Below are 22230 nucleotides of genomic sequence, written 5' to 3'. Positions count from 1 at the left end.
ATGATAGAGTCAACATTTAATCGATAAGAAAGCATACACGACTTCGTGCGTTCACGTGTGAAGTGGACTGTCTACGTTTACATCTAATGGAATACAACAGCAAGGCCTTCAAACGAGGAATTTCTTCAAGCTTTGGAGTCGCTCCCCGGCCGCTTTCAGGGTATCGAGATCCTTGCAGAACGCGAAACGCCCGAAACGTTCTCCGATGCCGGTGTGCTCTTCGCAGTAAAACTGAACTCTACAATTAGACTGGCACAATCAAAGGCGTAAAAACTACTGACCTCGCTGACAGGAATAGAGGAAACTCCAACTTCCATGGCAATGAACCAGCACGCTCTGAAGAAAGGGAGTGAGAGTAGATTTCGAAGAGATTACATCTGAAGCTTACTTGAAATCCCGTCCTCTGCCCAAAACGCTTTCAGGGAAAGGGTAATCTTCTGGGAACTTTACGTCGGATATATCCTTGGAGAACACATAACCATGTCAAAAGGGTTATTGACGCAAAAGATGAAGCAGAGCCTACAAGCAGGATGAAATAACTGCCTTCGGGCATCGTATACTTCATGCCCAGCTTATCGAAAGTGTCGATCATCACGCGTCGCCTCTCATCGTACTCTCGAGTCTGCGTTTCGAAGAACTTGTATTGAGGAGCCAGTTCGAGGCCAGCGGCGGCAGCCTCCTGCAGCGGCGAGTTCGTGCAGAACACGATACGAGTCGTCGCGGCCAGAGTAGGGCTGATGATTGATTGAGGACCGACGAGCCAACCAACACGCCAGCCAGTGGCGGCGAAAGATTCTGGAGAAAACACTAAGCGGAAGAGCAAGACCATGAAATGGGCTGCTACTGACTGCCGGCAGAGCCAACCGTGACTGTGCGCTCCCACATGCCAGGAAGGGTGGCGATCCGGACATGCTCCTTGTTATCAAACAGAAGGCAGTCGTACTAGGGCGAAAATGAATTATGGTAAGCTTTTTAGATAAAAAATAGTCGCATACCACTTCATCGGACATGACGAGAAGGTTGTGCTCTATGGACAATGCTGCGATTTGCTCTAATTCCTGACGAGTGAATACTTTGCCGACGGGGTTGTGAGGCGTGTTGACAATGATCATCTTAGTGCGCGGTGTGATGGCACGCCTGTCAAGAATCCATCAGCGCCTAAAATAAATCCAGGCGTATGCCAGGAAAATAAACCTGAGCTCATCGAAGTCGATCTTCCAGTCGTCGCTAGTGGTCTTTTCCTGGGAATGAGGAGGAGGGTGCAGAGGGACATATACGGGTTTTCCTCCATTGAATGTGACGGATGGCAAGTACTGGTCGAAGAAGGGCTCAAACATGATGACCTCGTCGCCCTGTTCCAGAAAGGCGACGAAGACAGAGTATTGACCTGCCAACCAGGCTTAGCAAATGTGGGCTTTACTCGTGCTGGCGGCGAACCGACCTTCGTTAGCTCCACTCGTAACCAGTATTTCCGACTCGACATCGAGATCTCTGCCAAACTGATGATCGTAGTGGTTTTTAAGAGCCTGCCGCAAACGTGGACGGCCTTTGGGGTGGGAGTAGTGGTTGGGCGAGATGGTGTTCAATGCCTCCTCTGCCGCCTTAGTAACCCACTTCGGGGGGGCGAAGTTCATGTACCCTTGGCCCAGATTGATGCAGTCCGCGGGGAGATTGGCAGCACTGGGACGCAGTGAGGCCTCGGGAGATGAAGAAGACGAATTCCGACGACTTACTTGAAGATGGACCACACGTCCTGGGCCAGCGCACGACCCTCCTTGAGACGAGAGGAGAATGGAATGGGGCCGGAGGCGTGTGAGGACTTGACTGTGCCGTTCTGGGCGCCATTGGTCGGTGCAGCCATTTGAGAGAGAAATCTGGTAGGGCGAATTTGCGGAAGACGGGGGACGTGGGGAGAGAGGGATGTCAGCGAGCGCAGGGCGAGCATGAAACTGTGTGGGTCTGCCGACCTCGTAGGATCAATTGGGCGAGAAGCTGTTGGGAGCTGTGTGTTTGGGTTTCTGATCGCTCTCACAGCACTGGCAGTTGATCATGTTTGGCCTCGGTGACGTGACTCGACGCAGCAGCCTCTCCACTCCCCCGAGCTCCCCTCCAGCCGTCTGCTCTCGCTGGGAATAATCTTCGCGGTCTGGCATCCATCGCGGGCGTAGAACACTCATTCGCAGTCAGTCGATCCCTGGACATGGGCTAGCATTCAGGTGGGTCAGCGGTAAATATCGAATTTCGGAGCACTTCGTCGCTGATCAGGACATGTCACTGAGAAGAAGCAATCCAGTTCGCGATTAGTCGCGTCACGCCGGGAATAAGTGTCGCGAGGTGAGTTCAATTCTTTGTTCCATTAGGACATGTTAAATATCAACGAGTATTCTCTAGCTCCGCAAAGAATTACAGGGCAGCAGTGTCGGGGTTACGGACATGCTGTAACGCCAATGCCGGAACACATGAATGCTCGCCCTTATCTCACAGGTGTAAATATGCGCGCGCGCATCTCATATCAAATCACGATGTACGAATGTCACTTTGTGAGCGGTGAGCAATGCTACATGACGCACAGTACGAAACTCGACCGGGGTTCTTCCTTGATGAGCTTTCGCCTTCAGGTGTGGTCGGTGATCTACAACGGAGGGTCACCCCAGGCTCGTAGGCGCCATCCGTGGTGACAATAACACTGCTGCTTTCAGGCTAGTAAGGGCATTTCTTCGATGACACGCCTTTGGACCGAACCTTGGCCGTGTACCTTCCGACGTCGTCCCGTTTTCACCTCGGAGGCCAGTACGTTGGTCGAAGTTCGGAAACCACCACTTGGGCAGAACATTAGACGAGATGTCCCCACCGAGGCGCCGCGCTATCTCTACCTCGAGGGTCCGTTATCGACTACATTGTGCCGAACTTCAGGAGACTTTATCCGGCGAAGCCTTCATTCGGATTCTCGCACCCCACGTCCTCGCCTACGCTTGAAATAGACCACTCTGGCCCAAGTCATCCTCGGACAACGGACGCTCGAGGACGGTGTCGAGTCGCGCGCATGACGACTGCGCCCCGAGCATGCGGGCGGATCCTCAAGCGAGCATGTCTGGCATGTAGGGGTATTTATGGAACGTGTACATGATAAAAGCGCGGACTCCCTTAAAACGCTGAACGGGGTTGCTCTCCCATTCCATCTATGCCTTTTTCACACTCCTCTGCACTCTCTCGGCGGGCCTCGTCTGCAGCGGATAGAGCCCTCAAGGCTCAGCAGCAGCGAAAATATGTCAAGGAGCTGTGGTTTTTCCTCGCCGCCGTCATCGCATTACTCGCCGTCATCCGTGTCCTTCGTTTTCTCTTTTCACTGAGTTTTAAGCCTCTTCGCACGGAACGCGAGTCGCAACAAGAAAAGAGGGCATCTGCAGAGACTCCTTGGCCTGGCCACCACGGTCGAGTGTTCTGGCGCCGATTTCCTGGAGCATGCGCTACTGCTTTCAGAACTGTGGCCTTTCGATGGACAATCCCAATCGGACCGAGTTCTGTCGCCTCAGTGTCCGAATTGACATTCATTATCGGCTACATAGTTGCTATCTTTATATGGCTCTTAGTCGACAGTGAGTTGAGCTCGATGTTTACCTATGTCGATATTGATATACAGCTCATCGTAGCACGCGACCTGACGACCATGTTCTGGGAAGACAGAGCTGCGCATTTTGCCTCGAGTAACCTTGCCCTCGTGGTGGCCTTGGCTGGCAAGAACAACATTATATCATGTGAGGGGATTCCCATTCATCTGTTTTGCGAGACGCTGATAGGGACTATATCAGTCTTGACGGGAATAGGACATGAGAAGGTAAATTTGAGTGTCCTAATATGCTCTGCTGTCAATTCACGCGATTCATCGGGATTCAGTTGAACATTCTTCATAGAGCGGCCGCGAGGACATGCTTGATCCTGTTGTGGATGCATGCTGGTGCACACACCGCTCTTGGGTCTGTCAATCATCCAATCACTAGGACTGAACTAATGGATCATGCGATTTCAGCCTCCCCGAGATATTCGATTTTTCGCACAACTGGATGCGGGCGGGTGCTGTGGGGCTGGCTGCCTTCACACTGGCGACCATCCTCTCCGTACGCCCAATTCGCCAGCTGGCTTTTGAATTTTTCCTTGTTTCGCACATAGTCCTCATTGCGTTAGTTCTTTTGAATCCTCTATACATTCTCTTGTCGCTCACCCTACTCTAGTGTCTTTTTGATCGCCGGCGTTGTTCATACCCGTGCTGTCAGGTGAGTTCTCAGACTCTTCCGTTCATTCTAACTAATCATTTTCTCTGACTTTCAAGGTTCGACGACTACATATGGCCGGCACTTGTCATTTGGGCTCTCGATCGCGTCGTCCGTCTCGTGCGTGTTGTATGGAACAGTAAAATATGGAGAGGCCGCAAGACTTGCACCTCGAGAGCAACAATGGAATTGCTTTCCGAGGACACCGTCCGTCTCACATTCTGCCGCTCCTTTGATTGGAAGCCCGGTCAGCACGCATACATCATACTGCCAACGATTAGCGCGTCGCCGACCGAAGCGCATCCGTTCACCATCTCAAACATCCCAAAAAAGATGGACGGGACCGTCGCGGAGAAGGAGAAGAATGTTGTGTTCATTATCAGAGGGCGCGGTGGATTCACTCGACGGCTGCGAGAGCGTGCAGCGCAGAATGGCATTTGTGACGTCCCGGCTTTCATAGATGGCCCATATGGATGTCCCCCAGATTTGAGACGCTTTTCTACCTGCATATTGATCGCAGGTGCGTTGGAGGGCTTTCAGTGACGCTCAAGCTTTAACGTTGTATGATCAGGGGGATCGGGCGTCTCCTACACTTTACCGCTTTTTATGGAGTCTATTCGGTAAGTATCCGGGGAAACGTTATATTTTTGACTGACAAAGGTCACAGGATGGCAAAGATGAAGGCGTCTTCTACAGAGCGCGTGGTTTTCATTTGGGCGGTTCGAGATGCCGGTAAGTTGATTCCCCTCACGGATGGATGGCGGGCGCTTGACGTTGGGCCTCAGGTCATCTATCCTGGATTTCAACGCTGCTCACAGAGGCCTTGTCTGCCGCGCCGCCATGGTTGGCGGTCGAGCCTCGCATCTACGTGACAAGGGTTTCAGGCCCAACCCCAGACATCACCTTGCAACAACCCAATGAGTCTTCGTCCTCTGTCCCTACGCTCGAGTCCGGGGCTCAGGGACAACCGCCTAAGCTGCCGGTCTATACAGCCCTCAAGGTCATTCACGGGCGACCCAGCATCCGCCGATTGTTGCAAGACGAGATTTCCACTTCCAAGGGGCCCGTGTCGGTCGATGGTGGGTCGACAGGCTGCTCGCGTTCGTGACCGATTCCTCTGACCGTCTGTTGCTTTTAGTTGCTGGCCCGTCTGCTATTGCACGATCCGTACGAGCCGCGTTACGCTCGGTTTCGAGTCCGGCCGATGTATTGAAGGGAATGCCTCCGGTCACTCTGCACGTGGAAACATTCGGTATGGTCAAAGGTTGAGATATCGTAGTTACGGATGTGTCAGTAGCGGTCCAGCAAATGGATGAAAGTGATACTACCGAGGTCTAGAAATTCTTCGCATACCGCGAGGCGAACGATCGCGGAAGTAGAAACTAGCAGGAAGCACTCGAGTACAACAGAGCACAACCTAGCACAACGCTAAGCGCATGAATTATATAATCAGCTAAGCTGCTGTGTTCCAGTGTGTTTCCCATCCGCTTTCTTTGTTGTTTGAATCTGGTTCCGCATCATGAGCCTCTCTGCTGACGTTCGACATCACCTCGGGACGATTGAGGAGTAAGTCAAGTTATAAGAGATGATTCAAACATATATCGCGTTGAATTGAAGCCGGCTGACATACAACCCTCCAGGACCTCTCCCAATGGCTCGTCTCCCGCGGAACCGTCTTATCCAACTACATACTTCTCGAAGGATGCAGGCTCAGGCTCAGACGAGGATGAGGAGGCATTCGTGTACCCTGGAGCAGAGCCTGAAGCTGTAGAAGAACAGCCGCCTTCACAATCCTCACCCATCCCGTCACCACTTGCTTCCAATCCTACTCCTTCGACAGCGGTATCTTCCTTACACGCAGATTCATCGCCGGCTCCAAGTGCTCCGTCTGCTCCACTGGCTGCTCAGCCATCTCCTGCTCAGCTCGAAGCCCTTTACGCAGCAGCGTCTTCCGGTGATCTGCAGCTTCTGCAGAGCATATTCCGCAACGCCTCCGAATCTGATAACGTTGCCGCGTTTTCTTTGGCTAATGACGCGTCATCTCGTACGGGCTTGACCGTGCTGCATGCTGCTGCAAGCAGAGGTTATATTGCGATGGTGAAATGGCGTAAGTGGCTCAGCTGTCCTCTGTATATTGCGAGAGGTTGAGGATGTGGCCAGTGATCGAGAGCTGTGGTGCTATCCCTGATCTCGAGGACAAAGAAGGAGAGGCACGTACTTTTCATCAGGCATAACCGTTCCCTGTGTCTGTATTAATCCACAATCTTCGCTCTAGACCGCAATTCACAAAGCTGCCCTTCACGGGCACTTGGAGGTCGTCAAATACCTAGTTTCTCTAGACACCGATGTGCAGGCTCAAGATGCTGATGGGTGGACAGCTCTGCATAACGCGTGCTCGAAAGTACGTCACAACATCTTCAATCCAAGTCTCTCCCTTATCCTGTACCAGGGTTATTTGGACATTGTTCGATACCTATTCCAGAAGGGTGGTTCTGCCGAGGAGGTGAATGGAGTACATGGAGTTGATATTCGTAGCAAAGGCGGGTGGACGCCTCTCAGTACGTCGCAATTCTACTAGAACTTCGTTCTTATAGCTAATCATGCTATAGTGAACGCCGCATCTAAAGGACACTTACCTGTCGTGTTGTATTTACTGACCAAACAGTCTGCTGACCCCTTGATCAGAAATAACTGGGGCGAAACGGCATACGATGCTGCAGCGGCTGTTTTTGAAGTCTGGATTTGCCAGGTAAATATACTATGTCTCGATCAGTCTCACATGTTCATGAATATTAGGTGCTCGCCAAATTCGAAGCCGAGAAGTGGCGAGGCACCACTGTTACTTACGATCCATTGGCCGTACACACCACAGTACCCTTGATACTCTACGAGAATCAGCGATTGGATACTCGCTTGAAGACGTTAGCGATTTCTGGGGGACGGCCAAAGTTCTCTGCTTCGGGATTGGGGAAGCGCGGACGTCGGCCGCCCTTTGAGCTTCTGCTGCCTAAACCCGACGAGGACACGGGGAAGCGACTTTTTGGTGCATGGCGGAGTGATGTGCAGCTACCTCTACGAGAGCAACCCTTGACACTTCCAAAACCAGGCGCAAAGGAACCGGCAGCCCGAGAGGGTGCAGAACGCAGTCACTTCTGGTTGTAAGTCCAATATTCACCGGATCATAGTCGTTGTTGTAATTCGAGTCTATGTTCAGGTCTGATTGGACGCTAGATGTGACTCCTCCTGGAGTTGATGCAGAAACAGGATGGCAGTACGCCCACTCTTTCGACGATCCCGACGACCAGTGGATAGCTGAACCTCCTGCTCAGCTCGAGCGCTTGCTCACTGGTGGGAGTGCCGTCACTGCTGGTTTTGGCGCCTCCGGGTCTGGCAATGGTTTCAGCTCTCGTTCGTCTTCGCTTCATTCTCAATCGTGGGTGAGGAGGCGACGGTGGGTGCGTGTGATGCGCAGACGACTCGATATCCCACCTCTCCCATTCGCGGCACCCGATGGCAATCTCTACCATTGGCTCAATGATGGTAGTATGGTTCCATATGAGGAAATTCTTAGCGACTTTGGGGATGTGGACGGTCAAGAACTCGGTGCTATGCCAAGTAATCCCTTGACAACTGCCCAGGACTATGTTGCTCGTGCACGCTATCTTGCCGGAGCGCAGAATGATGACGCGGACTCTACTGCTGGAGTGAGCTCGGCTATGGAAGCTCGGCGAACAATAGCCAAGTTGGAGCGTGCAACGATGGAGCTCAGACAAGGAATACTAGGCAAGTGGTCTAGCGGCAGTTCTTGTAAAGCATGTCTGACTCGAGGGCGCAGGAGATGATGATGTGACTAGGAAGACACAGGCCGAGGTGCTTCTCAACACATATAGCCGCGAGCTAGAGCGGCGCAGACTCGTTGCTGGCTCTCAAGGATTACTTCTCTCCCGTCAAGGTATACATAAAACTCTGTTTACTTTTCGTTGCACTGCTTACCGTGTTTCCTCAGACGGCGATTTTATTGACGACGACGATGACGATGACGATGAAGAAGAATTTCACTATCCTGGCTCCTCGCCCCCCGAAAATATGCATGCTGCCTCAATACGATCTTACTCCACTGATTATTTTAGTCGAACCAACTCTAGAACCCCTACGGATCTGACCCCCCACCTTTCTCAGGCCCCGGAATTTCGAGTGCCTACACATGAAGCCCCTCAAAAAGTCCTAACACCTCAATATACCCCTCCTACGCCGCATGAAGTGCATGCTCGGTGGGAAAGAGATGAACGTGTTTCCGAATGCCGTCAATGCCAGCGTCGTTTTACTTTTCTTCTAAGAAGAGTACGTGTCAAAGATTGATACTTCATAGGATACCACACTGACATCAAAAAATTCCTCGTGATAGCACGTAAGTCCCCCACAAGCTCAATATAGAGGTTGTGATTTTCATCATAGTGTTTACACAGCACTGTCGTCGTTGCGGACGGATTTTCTGCGACCGCTGTTCTTCCTATAAGGTCCTCCTTGACCCTCAGGACATAATTCAGGATCCCACTTTTCCTGATACGATGGCTTCAGCGTCCTCTCAGAGAGTTTGTCAGTCATGTTATGAAGAGGTCACTGTCAGCGTCCCGAGTAGGTTCCGGGAGACAAGATTGTCTTCGATGGAGCGAATCTTCATCGATCAAGGTAGATTGTCGGTACCGGGTGCCACCAGGGAGGCTAGCTCGCAATTGAGTGATCTCGCCGAGTATATATTTCCCCATTTTTTCATTTTTTCTTGCGTCCTTATCTGTATGAATGCAGCTGTCCTGTGTGCAGCCAAAATCTTGCGGAACTCGGTCCTGCTTCTGCTCAAGAGACCCACGTCAAGAATTGTTTGGACGGAGGTTCTGGGAAATCCCCACAGACGTCCAAATATCTGGTATATAAGCTGCCCGGTGAAAGTGCTTTGATCGGAACTGAATGTATGCGTTATCTGTCTGTTATTTCCGAGACGATCTGACATATTTTGGCTTAGGTGTCATTTGTTTGGAGGAATTTATGGAAGGTGAGTCGTTTCAATTTGATTTATTCTTGATGAAACATTTCTCATGTGTCCATAGGCTCTACGGTTGCACGGTTGAGCTGTCTATGCAGCTTCCACAATGGTGAGTTCTCGCAGTTGTGCTTGTGATCTATCGATGAACTTATGTTCGTGATTCAGCTTGCTTGTCAAGTTGGTTGCAACGTGGCAGAAGCTGCCCCGTGCACGCTCGGGACCCATAATGTCGGCGTCTTCGAGCATCATCTGATGTTGACAAATTAAGGATCTCTTTACTTTCCGCATACATACACAAACTTTCCAATACTATTACATGAATTTGTACACCTCTATCGTGACATTGTCTTTCAATTAGTCGCCGTTATCACGGGGTTCATAGAATGCACCGTAGTGAGCTCGACTCGCATCGACTCGAATAACTTCCGCAAGATCTTCAGCGTCGGGCTCAACGATGTCCTGGCCTTTGCGCCCATCATCCTGGTCATCTTCGAACCAGCTTGCTGGATCTTCTTCCTCAGAATCGTCTTCCAAGTCTGAATCTGTCGGCTTATAGTTCCTACATGACACCGTCAACGGAGTGGTCAAATGGATATAATCAGGACTCACATGAAAGCCAGTATTCGAGCCGCTCTTTCGCGTTCGCTCAAGCCACCACGTTCCATAGCCTGTGCTCTCTGTTGTTTCTTCTCCAGGACTCGTTGTTTGCGTTCAAGATCAAGGAGATGAGCTTGTTGTTCAAGCTGGACAGCCTCTTGGAGAGAAAACCCAGACGCGATGATAGGTCCTTGGCTCGCGTGTAGGGCCTGCAATACATTCTCAGGAGAGTTCATGATCACGACGACGGTCAAACTTACGTATTTTGCCAGGGCTCTCTCCTTTGCCGCGATAGGGCGAACGATGACGGATTCCATAGGCATATCAACATTCATGTCTTCTTCCGTCTTCAGTGTAACACGTCTGAGCCCGTCCTGGATGTTCTTTATGTCTTCCAGTTCAAATATTCGCACTTCGATCTTGGCCTGCTCGGCCTGGATTCTCGTGACATACGTTGATGTCGAGGGTGCCCTGTGTACACACGTCTTGTAAATTCAAAACGCCTCATTCAACGACAGGGAATGGGGGAGCATACGATGTGGACAAGCTCCTGTTATTCTTGTCGTACAAATCTCGGAGTTCCTCGAGAGACAATTCTTCGATGTTGTTGACATGTTGCTTGGGTCTGGGAAACGCCCTGAATCCGGGAATTGGTCCATCTCTTCGTGAACGGGTAGGCGATGTTGGAGGCATACGGATATCCTCAGTGAAGTAAGTAGTAGTGAGCAGCGAGGTTGACGAGACAGGAAGCAGTGGTTCAGGATGCAGGATAGTTTATGGCCACCTTATATATATGGCTTCTGAGACACTCTCCCACCGGCGACCCCCGAACGGCAAATATGGAGTTCGATCACATATACACGGACACAGTTTGCCTCACCTACTGTTCTTTCCAAACTCGTACAACAAGAAATACAACTACGACAAATGAACTACAGCAGCTTCGTGAATTTCCGTAATCCTACATGAACATATCGCCCTAGAGAGAGTTTGAGCTTCGGCAGTAAATTCACAACAGAGGCAAACTACTTACTGCTCCAGGAGGCATAAATTCGTCATTATCTGGCCCTCGCAGATTTCCTGCCCCAGGTAAACCACCTCGGGTGCCAAAGCCTCCTCTCCTTGGAAAGGGACCAGGCCCTACTGGATCAAACCTGGCTCCGGGGGGAGCACCCATGGGCGGCAAGAAACCATCTCCTCCCCAAGGCCCACGGAGCGGCATCGGGCCATTTCCATGTCTGCCCTGTCCAAAAATGGGGTGGTCAGGGCCGACGAACATCCCGTCGCCGCCGTGGCTAGGGAACAAACTCGGCGGTGCGAAAGGGTTGGCAGCTAAGGGATCAAGGTCCCGCCTGCCAATTTCGAGAGGATTTGCAGTGGGGATGCGATAGGGGCGATCAAATTGTCGATCAGGAGCAAAGGGAGGCTCTTCGGTACGTGGGCGCGCAGGGGGGTTATCAGTGCGCGCAGGGACGGCTCCTGTGCTGGAGGAAGCCTCTCCAGGGTCTTCGCTGTACCCCTCCTTGCGCAAACCAGGCATCAGCTTTTGAATTATTTTCAGTTTGAACTGCGCCATCAAGTCCGCAATACGATTGGAAGAAATGAAGCCGTGAACAAGGGGTTGCGCATCAGAAGCGCTCGCATCGTAAGGGAAGAAAGAAGGTGACGAATAATCGTCTGTGGATATGTCAAGAGTCGCAGCCTTGTCACTCTGGTCGCTCGTATTCAGGATGTGAGAACAAGAGTGATGCAACTGACGCACCTCGACCGCGATCGCATTCACTAGGGTGCGACTACCCAACTTTGCGATTTTGACTATGAACTCAAGGCTGCTCTGCTCATGTCGGTACCTAAAGGTGTAATTTCCTGGACCATGCTGGTTCCAGCCTTCAGGGAAGACGCCGTTCAGATTGGCAATAGCAGGTGTGGAGTCATCCACTGCAACGAGACGGAAGTTGAGCGCGATTAAGGCCGAGTGTAGAAGAGCTGCGATAGCGTCGTGCGGGGACTTGAGCCTCGCATTGTTGGTGGGTAAAAGGGTCGGAAGCGTAGAAACAAGTGCAGAAGGGTCGAGGACGTCGTTGACCATCGCGAGCGATGTGGATGAGAGGCGCCTCCGCTTGCGTGCACGCAGCCAGATCAGCCACCCGGATTACATACACACACCGAGCACTCTTCCTCTCCTACCACCACCACCACCACCACCAACAACAACCAACGCGGCCTCCTTGCTTCACCCTGCTCAGTGCTGCAAACCCCTCTTTTCTCTCATCGGTACCAGTTCAACATGGCTCGCAGAGACAGGTCATACTCGCCTGATACTTCAAACAAGAGGGTAAGACCTTCTCATCGTTCACCCCGGTCTCCGTCGCCGACTAGGCGCAACAGCCAAAGGCCCAGCTCCCGTTATGACGACGACAGAGATCGTGACCGCTACAGGGAAAGACCCAAAGAACGCGAAAGAGACAGGGACAGGGAGCGCGACAGAGAAAGGGACAGAGAAAGGGATCGCTATCGGGACGACAGACGGCGAGACCATAGAGATGACAGGCGAGACGACCGTCGACGTTCGCGGTCCAGGGAACGACGGGACCGTGACCGTAAGCCCCAGACTCCGCCACCTGCAGATAATTTGCAGAACGGAAGCAAAACCTCTACGCCTCCGATCGAAGATGAAAAGTTGAAAGCAAAGAGGGCGAAACTTGAAGCCTGGAAGAAGGAAAGAGAGGCCAAGAAGGCATTGGACGAGGCCAAGGCGAAGGCTATGGCTCTCGCTGGCAAATCTGCACCTCTAGGTGAGTTGTCCCAGCTTTTTTGTTTAAACGCTGTGATTTCATCACTTGATCCTTGGCCCTTACAGTGCCCGCTACCATCCCAGCCAAGCCCACCACTCAGCTCAATCGGGCGGCCTTTGGTGCCCTCAAAGGCCTGAGCATGAAATCTGATCCGCTCAAGGGGACTAAGTTGTCTGCAGCAGCCGCCTTGGACGACTCTGTCGAAACGAAGCGCAAGTTGGAAACGCTCGGTGAAATGCCTGCGGTAGATATGTCCATGACGGACGGCGAGCCTCATATTGGTGACCTCGAGGTTGATGATGACGATGACGAAGCCAACAGGATCGACCTGGCTCTCAAGGCCAAGCCGAAGGATACCATGGAAGTTGACGAGTATGACGAAGTTGATCCTCTGGATGCTTTTATGACTGCTGTCAAGGAGGAGGTGAAAAAAGTCAATGCCGAGGACTTGCAGAAGATGGTAGGCATCAATGGTCGTCTTCGTGAACGACTGGATGATACAAACGAAGCTGGCGCAGATGACGCTGAGGAAGGTGTGGTGGAAGACGAGCTGGATGCGACGGAACTCAATCCAGAGGATATTCTTGCACTTGCTGCGAAGAAGGCAAGGAAGAAGGATTTAGCTACCGTCGACCATTCCCGCATTCCGTATGAACCATTTCGGAAGGAGTTTTATATCCCACCTCCCGACGTTGCCGCTATGACAGACGAAGAGGCTGAACTGTTGCGACTTGAGCTGGACAGTATCAAGATTCGTGGAGTCGAGTGCCCGAGGCCTGTCACGAAATGGAGCCACTTTGGTTTGCCCGCCAGCTGGTGAGTAAGTTGTCGATGTTGAAATCATTATGCTTACATGTCGTCTCAGTCTTGATGTCATCAAACGGCTGAATTATACCTCTCCGACGTCCATTCAAGCTCAAGCCATTCCTGCGATTATGTCCGGTCGGGATGTCATTGGTGTTGCCAAGACTGGTTCAGGCAAGACGGTCGCTTTCCTACTACCACTCTTTCGGCATATCAAGGATCAACGTTCGCTGGACCAAATGGAAGGTCCTATCGCAATTATAATGACACCCACTCGCGAGCTAGCCGTCCAGATCCATCGAGACTGTAAGCCATTTTTAAAAGTCCTTAACTTACGGGTAAGTCTGATCAATTGTTTCTACCGTGTTTTGTGACTAAGAAACTCTGCATCAGGCTATCTGTGCCTACGGAGGCTCACCAATTAAGGATCAAATTGCGGACATGAAGAAAGGCGCTGAGATTATCGTCTGTACGCCGGGACGTATGATCGACCTGCTTACCGCTAACTCTGGACGCGTAACGAACCTCAAACGTGTCACGTACCTCGTTCTTGATGAGGCGGATCGGATGTTTGATATGGGTTTCGAACCGCAGGTCATGAAGATCATCAACAATATTCGGCCAGACAGGCAGACACTCCTCTTTTCGGCCACCTTTCCTAGACAGATGGACTCCCTCGCCCGGAAGATCCTCAGAAAGCCCCTGGAGATTACTGTAGGTGGGCGGTCAGTCGTCGCTGCAGAAATCGACCAGATTGTCGAGGTGCGAGCGGAGGACACTAAATTCAACCGTCTCCTTGAGGTCCTTGGCCAGATGTACAATGACGACCCTGAGGCTAGAACCCTCATCTTTGTCGATCGACAGGAAGCGGCAGACAATCTTCTTCGCGAACTGATGCGCAAGGGTTATCTTTGCATGTCACTTCATGGTGGCAAAGACCAAGTTGATCGGGACTCGACGATAGCAGATTTTAAAGCCGGCGTCGTTCCGATCGTCATCGCAACATCTGTTGCGGCCAGAGGATTGGATGTCAAACAGCTCAAGCTCGTCATCAATTACGATGCCCCGAATCATATGGAAGATTATGTACATCGTGCTGGGCGGACGGGTAGAGCGGGCAATAAGGGCACATGTATCACTTTCATCACTTCAGAGCAAGATCGGTACTCTGTCGACATCTATCGTGCGTTGAAGGCTAGTGAGGCCAACGTTCCGCAAGAATTGGAAGAATTGGCCAACGGTTCGCATTGCTATATCCTTCCGATCATTCAGGCACTTATCCCTTCCCCACAGGTTTCCTTGAGAAAGTCAAAACGGGCAAGGCCCAAGCGGCAGGCTCTGGCTTTGGCGGCAAAGGACTCGATAGGCTGGACAAAGAGCGCGATGCTCGCGAGAAGGCCGAACGGAAAGCCTATGGCGAGCCAGAGGAAGAGCAGAAGGCGGCCGAAGAGGCCACGTCTACCAAGAAGGAGACGACGGACGACATGACGTTCGGTAACTTCAAGGTAGAGATCAAGCGCGGTCCGGCGCCTGATTCGTCTAAGGGACAACTGGGTGTTGCAGGCGCCGCGGCAGCCGCGCGCAGGTTAGCGCACGCGAAAGAGGAGGAGAAGATTCAATCGTCTTTGCGTGCTGCGGAGGAGGCTGCTGCGCGGGCGGGCAAAGACAGCCCCGCACACAAGCAGGCTCTCAGCGTGGTTGCGAAGCTCAACGCGCAGATGCGCGCGTCGAAACTGGCGTTGCAGGCCCAGATTCAAGCGGAGGACGTTGGTCGGAAGGTCAACCCGGATGCGACGGACTTCCATGCGATCATACCCATCAACGACTACCCTCAGAAAGCTCGGTGGCGGGTCACCAACAAAGAGACAATGGTCCAGGTATGTCACGCCTTGCCCGTATGATCGACAGAATTGAGCATTTACACATCATTTATTCTACAGCTCATCGATATGACGGGGGCGTCGGTTACGAACAAAGGTACATGTGGCAGAAAAGACCGAGTCATGATACATGCGCTGACCTTTGACTTGCAGGTATCTACTACGAGCAGGGGAAGGAGCCACCTTCAGAGGGACCTCCGAAATTGCACCTGCTCATCGAGTCGAACGAGGAATGGCGGGTGCGTAACGTCACATGCTTTGCAATATTCGTTTCCTGATGCTTCGCTACCGTTTCTCAGGTCGAACACGCTGTTCGCGAGATCAAGCGACTGCTTATTGAGGCGTCTGCCGCAGCGCTGCAGGCGGAGATGCGGAACCCCACGGCACCTTCCGGAAGATACAGCGTTGTTTAGGCACATGCTTCGTGAATTTACTGTAATTTATATGTAGTTTTTGCTCTTGTCGTATGTTTTCCATCATTGGATGGAGGCCTCACTTTCCGAGGCCTGATCGAGTAATTATGGCATGGAAAACCGAATTCCCAACGGCTTGATGTGGGTCAGACTAGTCGTCCCGATTGGGTGGGCCGAGAACCATCGAGAAATAGAAAAACGGACCGGCTTTGGATGTTGCTCGCCCTCTCGTTGACCAGAAATTCGCTGCTCTCCTTTGCTTGAGCGATAAAAATATCTCGATACGAATATGGATCCAGGGACGAGACGCGCGAGACGCTTCCCGCCAAGGAGGGACGGTGCAATTACGCCACCGCAATCGTGAAAGACCTGGATCGGGCCGTGAAGCAGTCGTCAAGTCCAGTTGACCCATGGTTTTTCTCGTCAGCCGGGCCATATAAACAATCTCATTTCTGAAGCATGCAGAACATTCCCGCGTCCTTGCAGTCTCTCCTTCAGGCCTCTCCTTCAGCACCATGGAGTCTCCTCGTCTCCACCCGCTGTCTACAGACTCGGCCTCGATCTCGACGGCGGTCGCTGATCCCGAAGCTCAGGCGCCGTATCACGACCAGGAGAAGCAGGCGTCGAACGTGCCAGCGGCTACCTTGACCGGCGGCGAGGGTCAGTCCGCCATTCCGGAGGACAAGAAGGAGGAAGCGCTAGAGAATGCGGAAGACGACTGGGCGCACGATCCCATCAACCCACGAAACTGGACACCAGCCAAAAAGTGGACAGCGGTCTCGATAGTGCGCCACCCCGTACCTCCTCTGGGATGTCTTCATGCCTAATCGAGCCCATAGATTTCCCTTTATACCTTTGTTCCGCCTTTGGGCAGTTCAATGATGGCGCCTGCCTTGATCGACATCGCCCAGCACTTCATTATTACGAATGAAACGATTGTCGCAATGACCCTGTCCATTTTCCTACTCTCTTTTGCAATCAGTCCCCTGATCTACGCTCCCCTGTCGGAGATGTATGGACGCCTTTGGGTGAGCCCTTTTGATGGTGGCGGAAACCGCCTTGCCTGCTGCGTTCGCTGACAACATCGATTTAGGTCCTACATATTAATAACATCTTTTTCCTGGCGTTCAATATCGGATGCGCCTTTGCTCCGACAACAGGCTCATTCATCGGACTACGTTTTCTAGGTAAGGTATCATCTTCATCCGCCGAGAAAATCTCGTATTGATTTTGAGCAGCTGGTTGGGTCGGCAGTGCTCCGATCGCCGTAGGTGGTGGCGTTATTGGCGATATGTTTTCCGCAAATGAAAGGGCGACGGCTATGGCCTTGTACAGCGTCGGTCCTCTTATTGGTACGACAGTTGCGTCGTTTATTTCCTCGTGATCTCGCTCATTTCCTATTCCAGGTCCTGTCGTTGGGCCCATTGCTGGCGGTTTCATCGCGGAGACCATTGGCTACAAATATATATTCATCGTCGTCTCCGGTCTGTCAGCCATCGCTGGTGCACTAGGAATCCCTCTGCTCCGCGAGACCTATGCGCCGGTCATCCGCTTGCGGCGTGTAGTGGCAACGCACGAGGATCCGGAAGAAGCTTTAGAGAAACATCCTCATCTTATTCAGGACCATAGCAGTAAATTGCACCTCCTATGGATTAATCTCAGTAGGCCATTCGTCTTGTTGACGAGGAGCTTCATCTGCTTCATCTTAAGTTTATACATGGCCTTGTGAGTGAAACCTTCTCCTACTTCGTAGACTTTCAATAGATGCTTATTCATTTGATAGGATGTATGGTGCGTATCCGAACAGATTTTTGAGCCACAGAGGGATTGACCGCTATCATAGGCATCTACTACCTTATGTTCGCGACCTTCCCCGGTACGTCTGATACCGTCTCAGTTTCCTGTCCTCCGATCCTGATAGCCATTTCGCGTAGAATTGTTCTCTGGTGTATACCACTTCAGCACTGGCGTCTCTGGTCTAGCCTACATCGGTCTCGGTGTAGGGTTTATGCTTGCGACGTTCTTTGGTGCGCACTACGGAGACAAGATGTATCTCGCGGTAAGCTGTTTGCTTGTCTTCATATAATGGCTCTAGCTATATCATACTTTCTTTAAGCTTGCTGCACGCGAAGGCGGCAAAGGGAAGCCAGAGATGAGGATCCCGGCTCTGATCATCGGATCGTTCTTTGTCCCAGTCGGCATATTGTACGTTCACTGTTCACACTCGAGAAGCTTTATGGCTGATCGTCTGCACAGTTGGTATGGATGGTCTGCGCAGGCCCAAATTCATTGGATTATGCCCATCATTGGGACGGGAATCTTTGGGTTTGGTTTGATGGCAACATTGTAGGGAATCCCCTTGCAGATTCCGACCCGGACCTGAACCTGACGTTCTTTCAGCCTTCCTATTCAGCTCTATCTTGTTGATGCGTTCACGTATGCCGCATCCGCATTGTCAGCTGCCTCTGTGAGTGTCTATAACATGGACGCATCATCTTTGACCTTACTGATTTCTCGTTCGCCCTGTAGGTCTTCCGCTCGATGCTGGGCTTCGCGTTTCCTCTCTTCGGTTCTCAGATGTACGCCGCGCTCGGACTAGGAGGAGGCAACTCGCTGCTGGGAGGGCTTGCGATCGTAATCGGGATCCCGTTCCCGATCTGGATTTACTTTAAGGGTGAAGATATGCGGGCTCGAAGCTCTCTCACCCGCTAGGTGGGTTTATCGTATATACACTGGTGGTATCGTAGTTACAATAATTTGGATCTGACTATGCGCTTTCGGGCTTTTGAATTGAAATGATTAATGAATGCTGGCAGTGACCTCTCTCTATAACATTCGTCGCATTTTCAAAATTGTGCCTAGTGATGCTTCTTGGAGTGGCGAGCAGCATCAAGGCTTTGAATGCGGAACAGAGCCGGATTCCGAAGCGTTTGTCGAAGGCATGCATAGAAGCTATCTAAATACCGCATAATAAAGGCTAATAGTAAAGGGGATGTGGAAGCGCACTAGAAGGAATTTGCAAAGCAGTCCAATCTCTCGTGAATTTTTGTGGTTGAACTTTCAAACCTGGCCGGCAATTGGGCAACGGCATGCTCGCCAAGCAGCTCCAAGCAGGTACACGAAATATTGCCGAGTAACATGGGTTTTGCATTTACCCGGATGACTTGCGGAGAGCATCAACAAAAAGAATTAGAACAAAACGGCATTTGCACAAGATGCAGGGCAAAGCACAGTATAGGGGTTTTCATTTGAAGGCATGCGACATCTTGATTGTTGCGAGATAGATTGTGAAAGTTTGGGCTCTGAGTCGAAAAATAGGCAAAATACAGTTATGGCATTGTTTACTCGTACAAAGTCAAAACAAAAAGAAAATAGACGGCGAACACCCTACCCTCGTCATTCCATGACTTGATTTCGAACTGCAGCCCGGCTTCGGTTCGGCGGACGAACTAAGGAGACCTCTAGCTTCGACGCAAGATTAACCAATTCCTTTTGCATCTTTCGTATTCTGAGCTCTCTGATGATTCGGGCGTCAGGTTTAGTCTATATATCCAGAAAGCAAGTAAAACTTACTCTTTTGTGAAGTGTTGCCCAAGCTCGAAAGCTTGTGATGCCCCTAGATCCTGGTTTTGTTCTTGAAGAATCCTGGATCGGTTCGATTCCTTATCCCGCTCTACTTTGAGGTGCGGAATCAACCGGTTGAACTCGTGTTGTAGCTTGGGGGGCAATATAATTAGCGCGACTAGCGAAGACGCACAGAAGAGATGCACAAACCATGCGAGAACGTGGCAGTAACGCCGCCTCGTCATATCGACCCTGGCCTAGGACCTCAGCCTTCATCCTCTTGAGCTCTTCAAACCATTTCGTTTCGTGGTCGCTCAACTCTGGACTCGCTTTCTTCATCATCGCTTGCAGCACCCGACTCAGGCGAGACAGAAGGAGCGTTTGCGCATCGTGGACATCCTTCAATCTCTGGGTCGATTTCTGTCGCCGTGGACCTTTCAACTGGTCTATCAGCATCTTCATCTCTTGGAATTTGTCCGACTGTCGTTGATGCTCCTGTTTTTGTAGAGCGGCCCGTAGCTGCACCTCTCTGTCCGCAAGCTGGACATCACGAATCTGCGTGGTAAAGCGTTCAACTGTTTGACCCAAGAAGCGCAGTGTATCGGGTGTCAGGCGAAATTCCTTTGATGTCTCCGATGCTGGCAGAGCGAGATGTGGATTGGATGGTAAACCTGATGATCGAGAGAAGACTGGCGGTGGTTCAAACGGGTTGGACCCCAGAAGAGAAATATAGGCTGCTGGACCATCCACCGGCTTTAGAAGGGGTTCGTCGATGATCCGTTCTCTCTGCGGAGTAGGACCGATTGGATGTGATAAAGGAATATCAGATCTGAGATTCAAAGAGAACGAAACAACCCGCATCGCAGACGTAAGGATGAAGATGCTGTATGTGAGGTAAACATCATTGGGGACAGCGACAGCTATGACCGGATTGGATACCCTGCGCAGAATCAGCCGGTGGTGATTGAAAAAGTAGGAAGACTGCATACCGTCGCTCGACTGAGAACGTGGTGACGATCGGCTTTACGTCCGTTTGTTCTGGATTTCGCAGGGATGCAATCAAGGAATTACCCTCGTCGTCACCGCGCAGAGCGATCGCAAGGCTGCGCAGCATATTGTTCAGATGCAGCGCATGAACGCCGAAGGCGTGATACACATAGATAGTATCATCGTGTATCGGATCGGCATGGAAAACGAGATGATTGGCTTTCAAGAGGTCAAGTAGAGGTGGATGATAGGATGAAAGAGCAGAAAGAAGACCGAGGTCGATTGACTCGTATACAGCCAGCATGGGCAAATCTTTGCTTTGATGCTATAACCAACGCTCGCAATCAGGAGTTTCATAGTTTTTTTTCTTCGAACGTACCTGCTTGCTTTCCCATCTAGCTTCCACTTTTTCCACGTCGAGGCAGATGTCGACCTTCCCGTCCTGGTAGCCGATGAGGATGATTCCTAACCTTTCAGTCTCTCCTTCGTCGTCCTCCGCACTACTACCGAATGACATGTACATGATATCTGTAGCATCCCCGCTTTCACTGCCTTCTAGAATTCGTGGAGATGGTTGCAGTAGAAAAGGACCGTGACGTATAGAAGGGCTTTTGATCGTGGTTGGGGGATGCACAAGGACGGATCGTGATGGTGCTGGGAAAAGAGTTCCTGGCGGAAGTTGCTTTAACAATGCAGAGACATACTTATGCTGATAGTCATAGGTGGTTGAGAGGTCTTTAGCTTCGATGGAGATGCTTTGGGATAAATACTCTTTCTTGGCGGCAACGAAACATTCCAGTGAGTGTATGTACGCCGAAGGGATTGACCTAGAATTTATTAATATCCTTACCTCGCAATGAACAGCATCGCACTCACGCATTGTGGGGCATATACGGACATTTCGCGAAGACGTCTCCGCTTTTCATGACTACATACATCGTTAAAGGGCCCCAGTCAGCCCTTCCTTTGCCTAATGTGAAAGATGCGACTTCGCGCTCGGATTGAGCGCTAGCCACAAACGACGTCCCCTTCTTTTCTGGCACGAATGATACAACCTGTTGAGGTTCCTCTGTGTCCACCGATATGTCATATTCGCTGTGGCGCGCTTGAGCAAACGATGATCATTCAAAATGGCATACGTACCGTAGTTTCCCATCAACGGTCATGACCATCAATGTCGAACCGGCTTCTCCCCACGGATGCCATTCGACTTTGGCTATAGGTGCTGCAGACATAGAACCGTGATAGAACTGCCCGACTTGGATAGACCTTGACATATAAACGTAAATTCTGGCTCTCTAACATCAACATGAGAAGTGCATACTTGCAATCAATTGTGGCCGGGACAAGTCTTGTGAACCCAGGGCGCGGCAGCACTACAACAGCAACTTGAAAGGCACCCGCGACGGCCAACAACTTTCCACTGGGATTGAGCGCCAACTGGTGAATTTCAAACTGAACATTGGGCGTATGTAGCACCTGAAACCTCATCAAGCTCGTCCATGAATATGTTAAATCCCAAGGAGAGTACAGGGCAGACCTTGTACGCCTTTGGACCCCTGTTGAACTTTGCATCCCCAAGAGCGGCTACGCGCATTTCCCTGCCAACAGCTAGTATGACCTCAGAGTCCTTTATGACCATAGTCTGTCTCCGCCCCGAAGGTGCCAGACTATCGTCCTCGGGATCCAAATTTGTGAAGTTTGGTAAGGTGCTTGTGGACAATTCAAACGAAGTCTCATCCTGCGCAGGGCCTGTTGATCGGGAGAATATAGGATGATCAGTCAGAATGGAGCTCCACTCGTCTCCGTAGTCCATGGCGAGCTGGAGAGCCTGAATAATATACAGGCAAGCTTTTGAACAGAATGATTTAGAGAACGAAT

The 22230-nt window shown here is 51.3% G+C and overlaps 8 protein-coding genes across 8 annotated transcripts; 4 read left to right on the top strand and 4 right to left on the bottom strand.

Moving 5' to 3' along the window:
* Positions 1 to 108: 108 nt before the first annotated feature.
* On the bottom strand, positions 109 to 1861 carry HETIRDRAFT_416268 (uncharacterized protein; the record flags this gene model as incomplete). Its single annotated transcript, XM_009545938.1, has 9 exons — positions 109 to 231; positions 282 to 336; positions 389 to 462; positions 524 to 795; positions 849 to 942; positions 996 to 1137; positions 1195 to 1387; positions 1442 to 1680; positions 1734 to 1861. 9 exons carry the CDS (start codon positions 1859 to 1861, stop codon positions 109 to 111), a joined length of 1320 nt encoding a protein of 439 aa, XP_009544233.1.
* Positions 1862 to 3181: 1320 nt separating this feature from the next.
* On the top strand, positions 3182 to 5376 carry HETIRDRAFT_313750 (uncharacterized protein; the record flags this gene model as incomplete). Its single annotated transcript, XM_009545937.1, has 10 exons — positions 3182 to 3596; positions 3651 to 3755; positions 3810 to 3835; positions 3895 to 3974; positions 4028 to 4177; positions 4230 to 4271; positions 4328 to 4788; positions 4840 to 4888; positions 4936 to 5000; positions 5054 to 5376. The coding sequence occupies 10 exons, from the start codon at positions 3182 to 3184 to the stop codon at positions 5374 to 5376; spliced, it is 1716 nt and encodes a 571-aa protein (XP_009544232.1).
* Positions 5377 to 5787: 411 nt separating this feature from the next.
* HETIRDRAFT_416266 (uncharacterized protein) lies at positions 5788 to 9536 on the top strand (the record flags this gene model as incomplete). The annotated part of the gene is made up of 15 exons (XM_009545936.1): positions 5788 to 5834; positions 5909 to 6375; positions 6429 to 6478; positions 6544 to 6669; positions 6718 to 6826; positions 6878 to 7017; positions 7065 to 7426; positions 7483 to 8051; positions 8104 to 8220; positions 8275 to 8609; positions 8735 to 9018; positions 9075 to 9235; positions 9289 to 9318; positions 9374 to 9418; positions 9475 to 9536. The coding sequence occupies 15 exons, from the start codon at positions 5788 to 5790 to the stop codon at positions 9534 to 9536; spliced, it is 2904 nt and encodes a 967-aa protein (XP_009544231.1).
* A 24-nt stretch (positions 9537 to 9560) lies between these two features.
* On the bottom strand, positions 9561 to 10599 carry HETIRDRAFT_473284 (uncharacterized protein; the record flags this gene model as incomplete). The annotated part of the gene is made up of 4 exons (XM_009545935.1): positions 9561 to 9868; positions 9919 to 10115; positions 10167 to 10377; positions 10442 to 10599. The coding sequence occupies 4 exons, from the start codon at positions 10597 to 10599 to the stop codon at positions 9664 to 9666; spliced, it is 771 nt and encodes a 256-aa protein (XP_009544230.1). The 3' UTR covers positions 9561 to 9663.
* Positions 10600 to 10731: 132 nt separating this feature from the next.
* On the bottom strand, positions 10732 to 11998 carry HETIRDRAFT_382205 (uncharacterized protein; the record flags this gene model as incomplete). The annotated part of the gene is made up of 3 exons (XM_009545934.1): positions 10732 to 10885; positions 10940 to 11617; positions 11669 to 11998. The coding sequence occupies 3 exons, from the start codon at positions 11993 to 11995 to the stop codon at positions 10868 to 10870; spliced, it is 1023 nt and encodes a 340-aa protein (XP_009544229.1). The 3' UTR covers positions 10732 to 10867.
* A 1160-nt stretch (positions 11999 to 13158) lies between these two features.
* On the top strand, positions 13159 to 15921 carry HETIRDRAFT_473278 (uncharacterized protein; the record flags this gene model as incomplete). The annotated part of the gene is made up of 8 exons (XM_009545933.1): positions 13159 to 13517; positions 13567 to 13843; positions 13899 to 14745; positions 14799 to 15061; positions 15269 to 15382; positions 15446 to 15482; positions 15539 to 15624; positions 15685 to 15921. 8 exons carry the CDS (start codon positions 13159 to 13161, stop codon positions 15796 to 15798), a joined length of 2097 nt encoding a protein of 698 aa, XP_009544228.1. The 3' UTR covers positions 15799 to 15921.
* A 392-nt stretch (positions 15922 to 16313) lies between these two features.
* Positions 16314 to 18583, top strand: HETIRDRAFT_63331 (major facilitator superfamily; the record flags this gene model as incomplete). Its single annotated transcript, XM_009544998.1, has 12 exons — positions 16314 to 16583; positions 16638 to 16826; positions 16892 to 16985; positions 17037 to 17150; positions 17205 to 17523; positions 17582 to 17589; positions 17642 to 17674; positions 17733 to 17857; positions 17915 to 18003; positions 18055 to 18144; positions 18199 to 18265; positions 18328 to 18583. The coding sequence occupies 12 exons, from the start codon at positions 16314 to 16316 to the stop codon at positions 18508 to 18510; spliced, it is 1581 nt and encodes a 526-aa protein (XP_009543293.1). The 3' UTR covers positions 18511 to 18583.
* A 611-nt stretch (positions 18584 to 19194) lies between these two features.
* HETIRDRAFT_314642 (uncharacterized protein) lies at positions 19195 to 22165 on the bottom strand (the record flags this gene model as incomplete). The annotated part of the gene is made up of 9 exons (XM_009545932.1): positions 19195 to 19315; positions 19372 to 19514; positions 19573 to 20302; positions 20352 to 20674; positions 20729 to 21176; positions 21226 to 21444; positions 21493 to 21618; positions 21674 to 21828; positions 21890 to 22165. The coding sequence occupies 9 exons, from the start codon at positions 22163 to 22165 to the stop codon at positions 19195 to 19197; spliced, it is 2541 nt and encodes an 846-aa protein (XP_009544227.1).
* Between the last annotated feature and the right edge of the window lie 65 nt (positions 22166 to 22230).

The sequence above is a fragment of the Heterobasidion irregulare genome (assembly GCF_000320585.1).
Source record: "Heterobasidion irregulare TC 32-1 unplaced genomic scaffold scaffold_03, whole genome shotgun sequence".
NCBI classification, from domain to species: domain Eukaryota; kingdom Fungi; phylum Basidiomycota; class Agaricomycetes; order Russulales; family Bondarzewiaceae; genus Heterobasidion; species Heterobasidion irregulare.
Note: the sequence above shows the minus strand (reverse complement) of the source record. Positions and strands in the feature narration are given on the sequence as shown.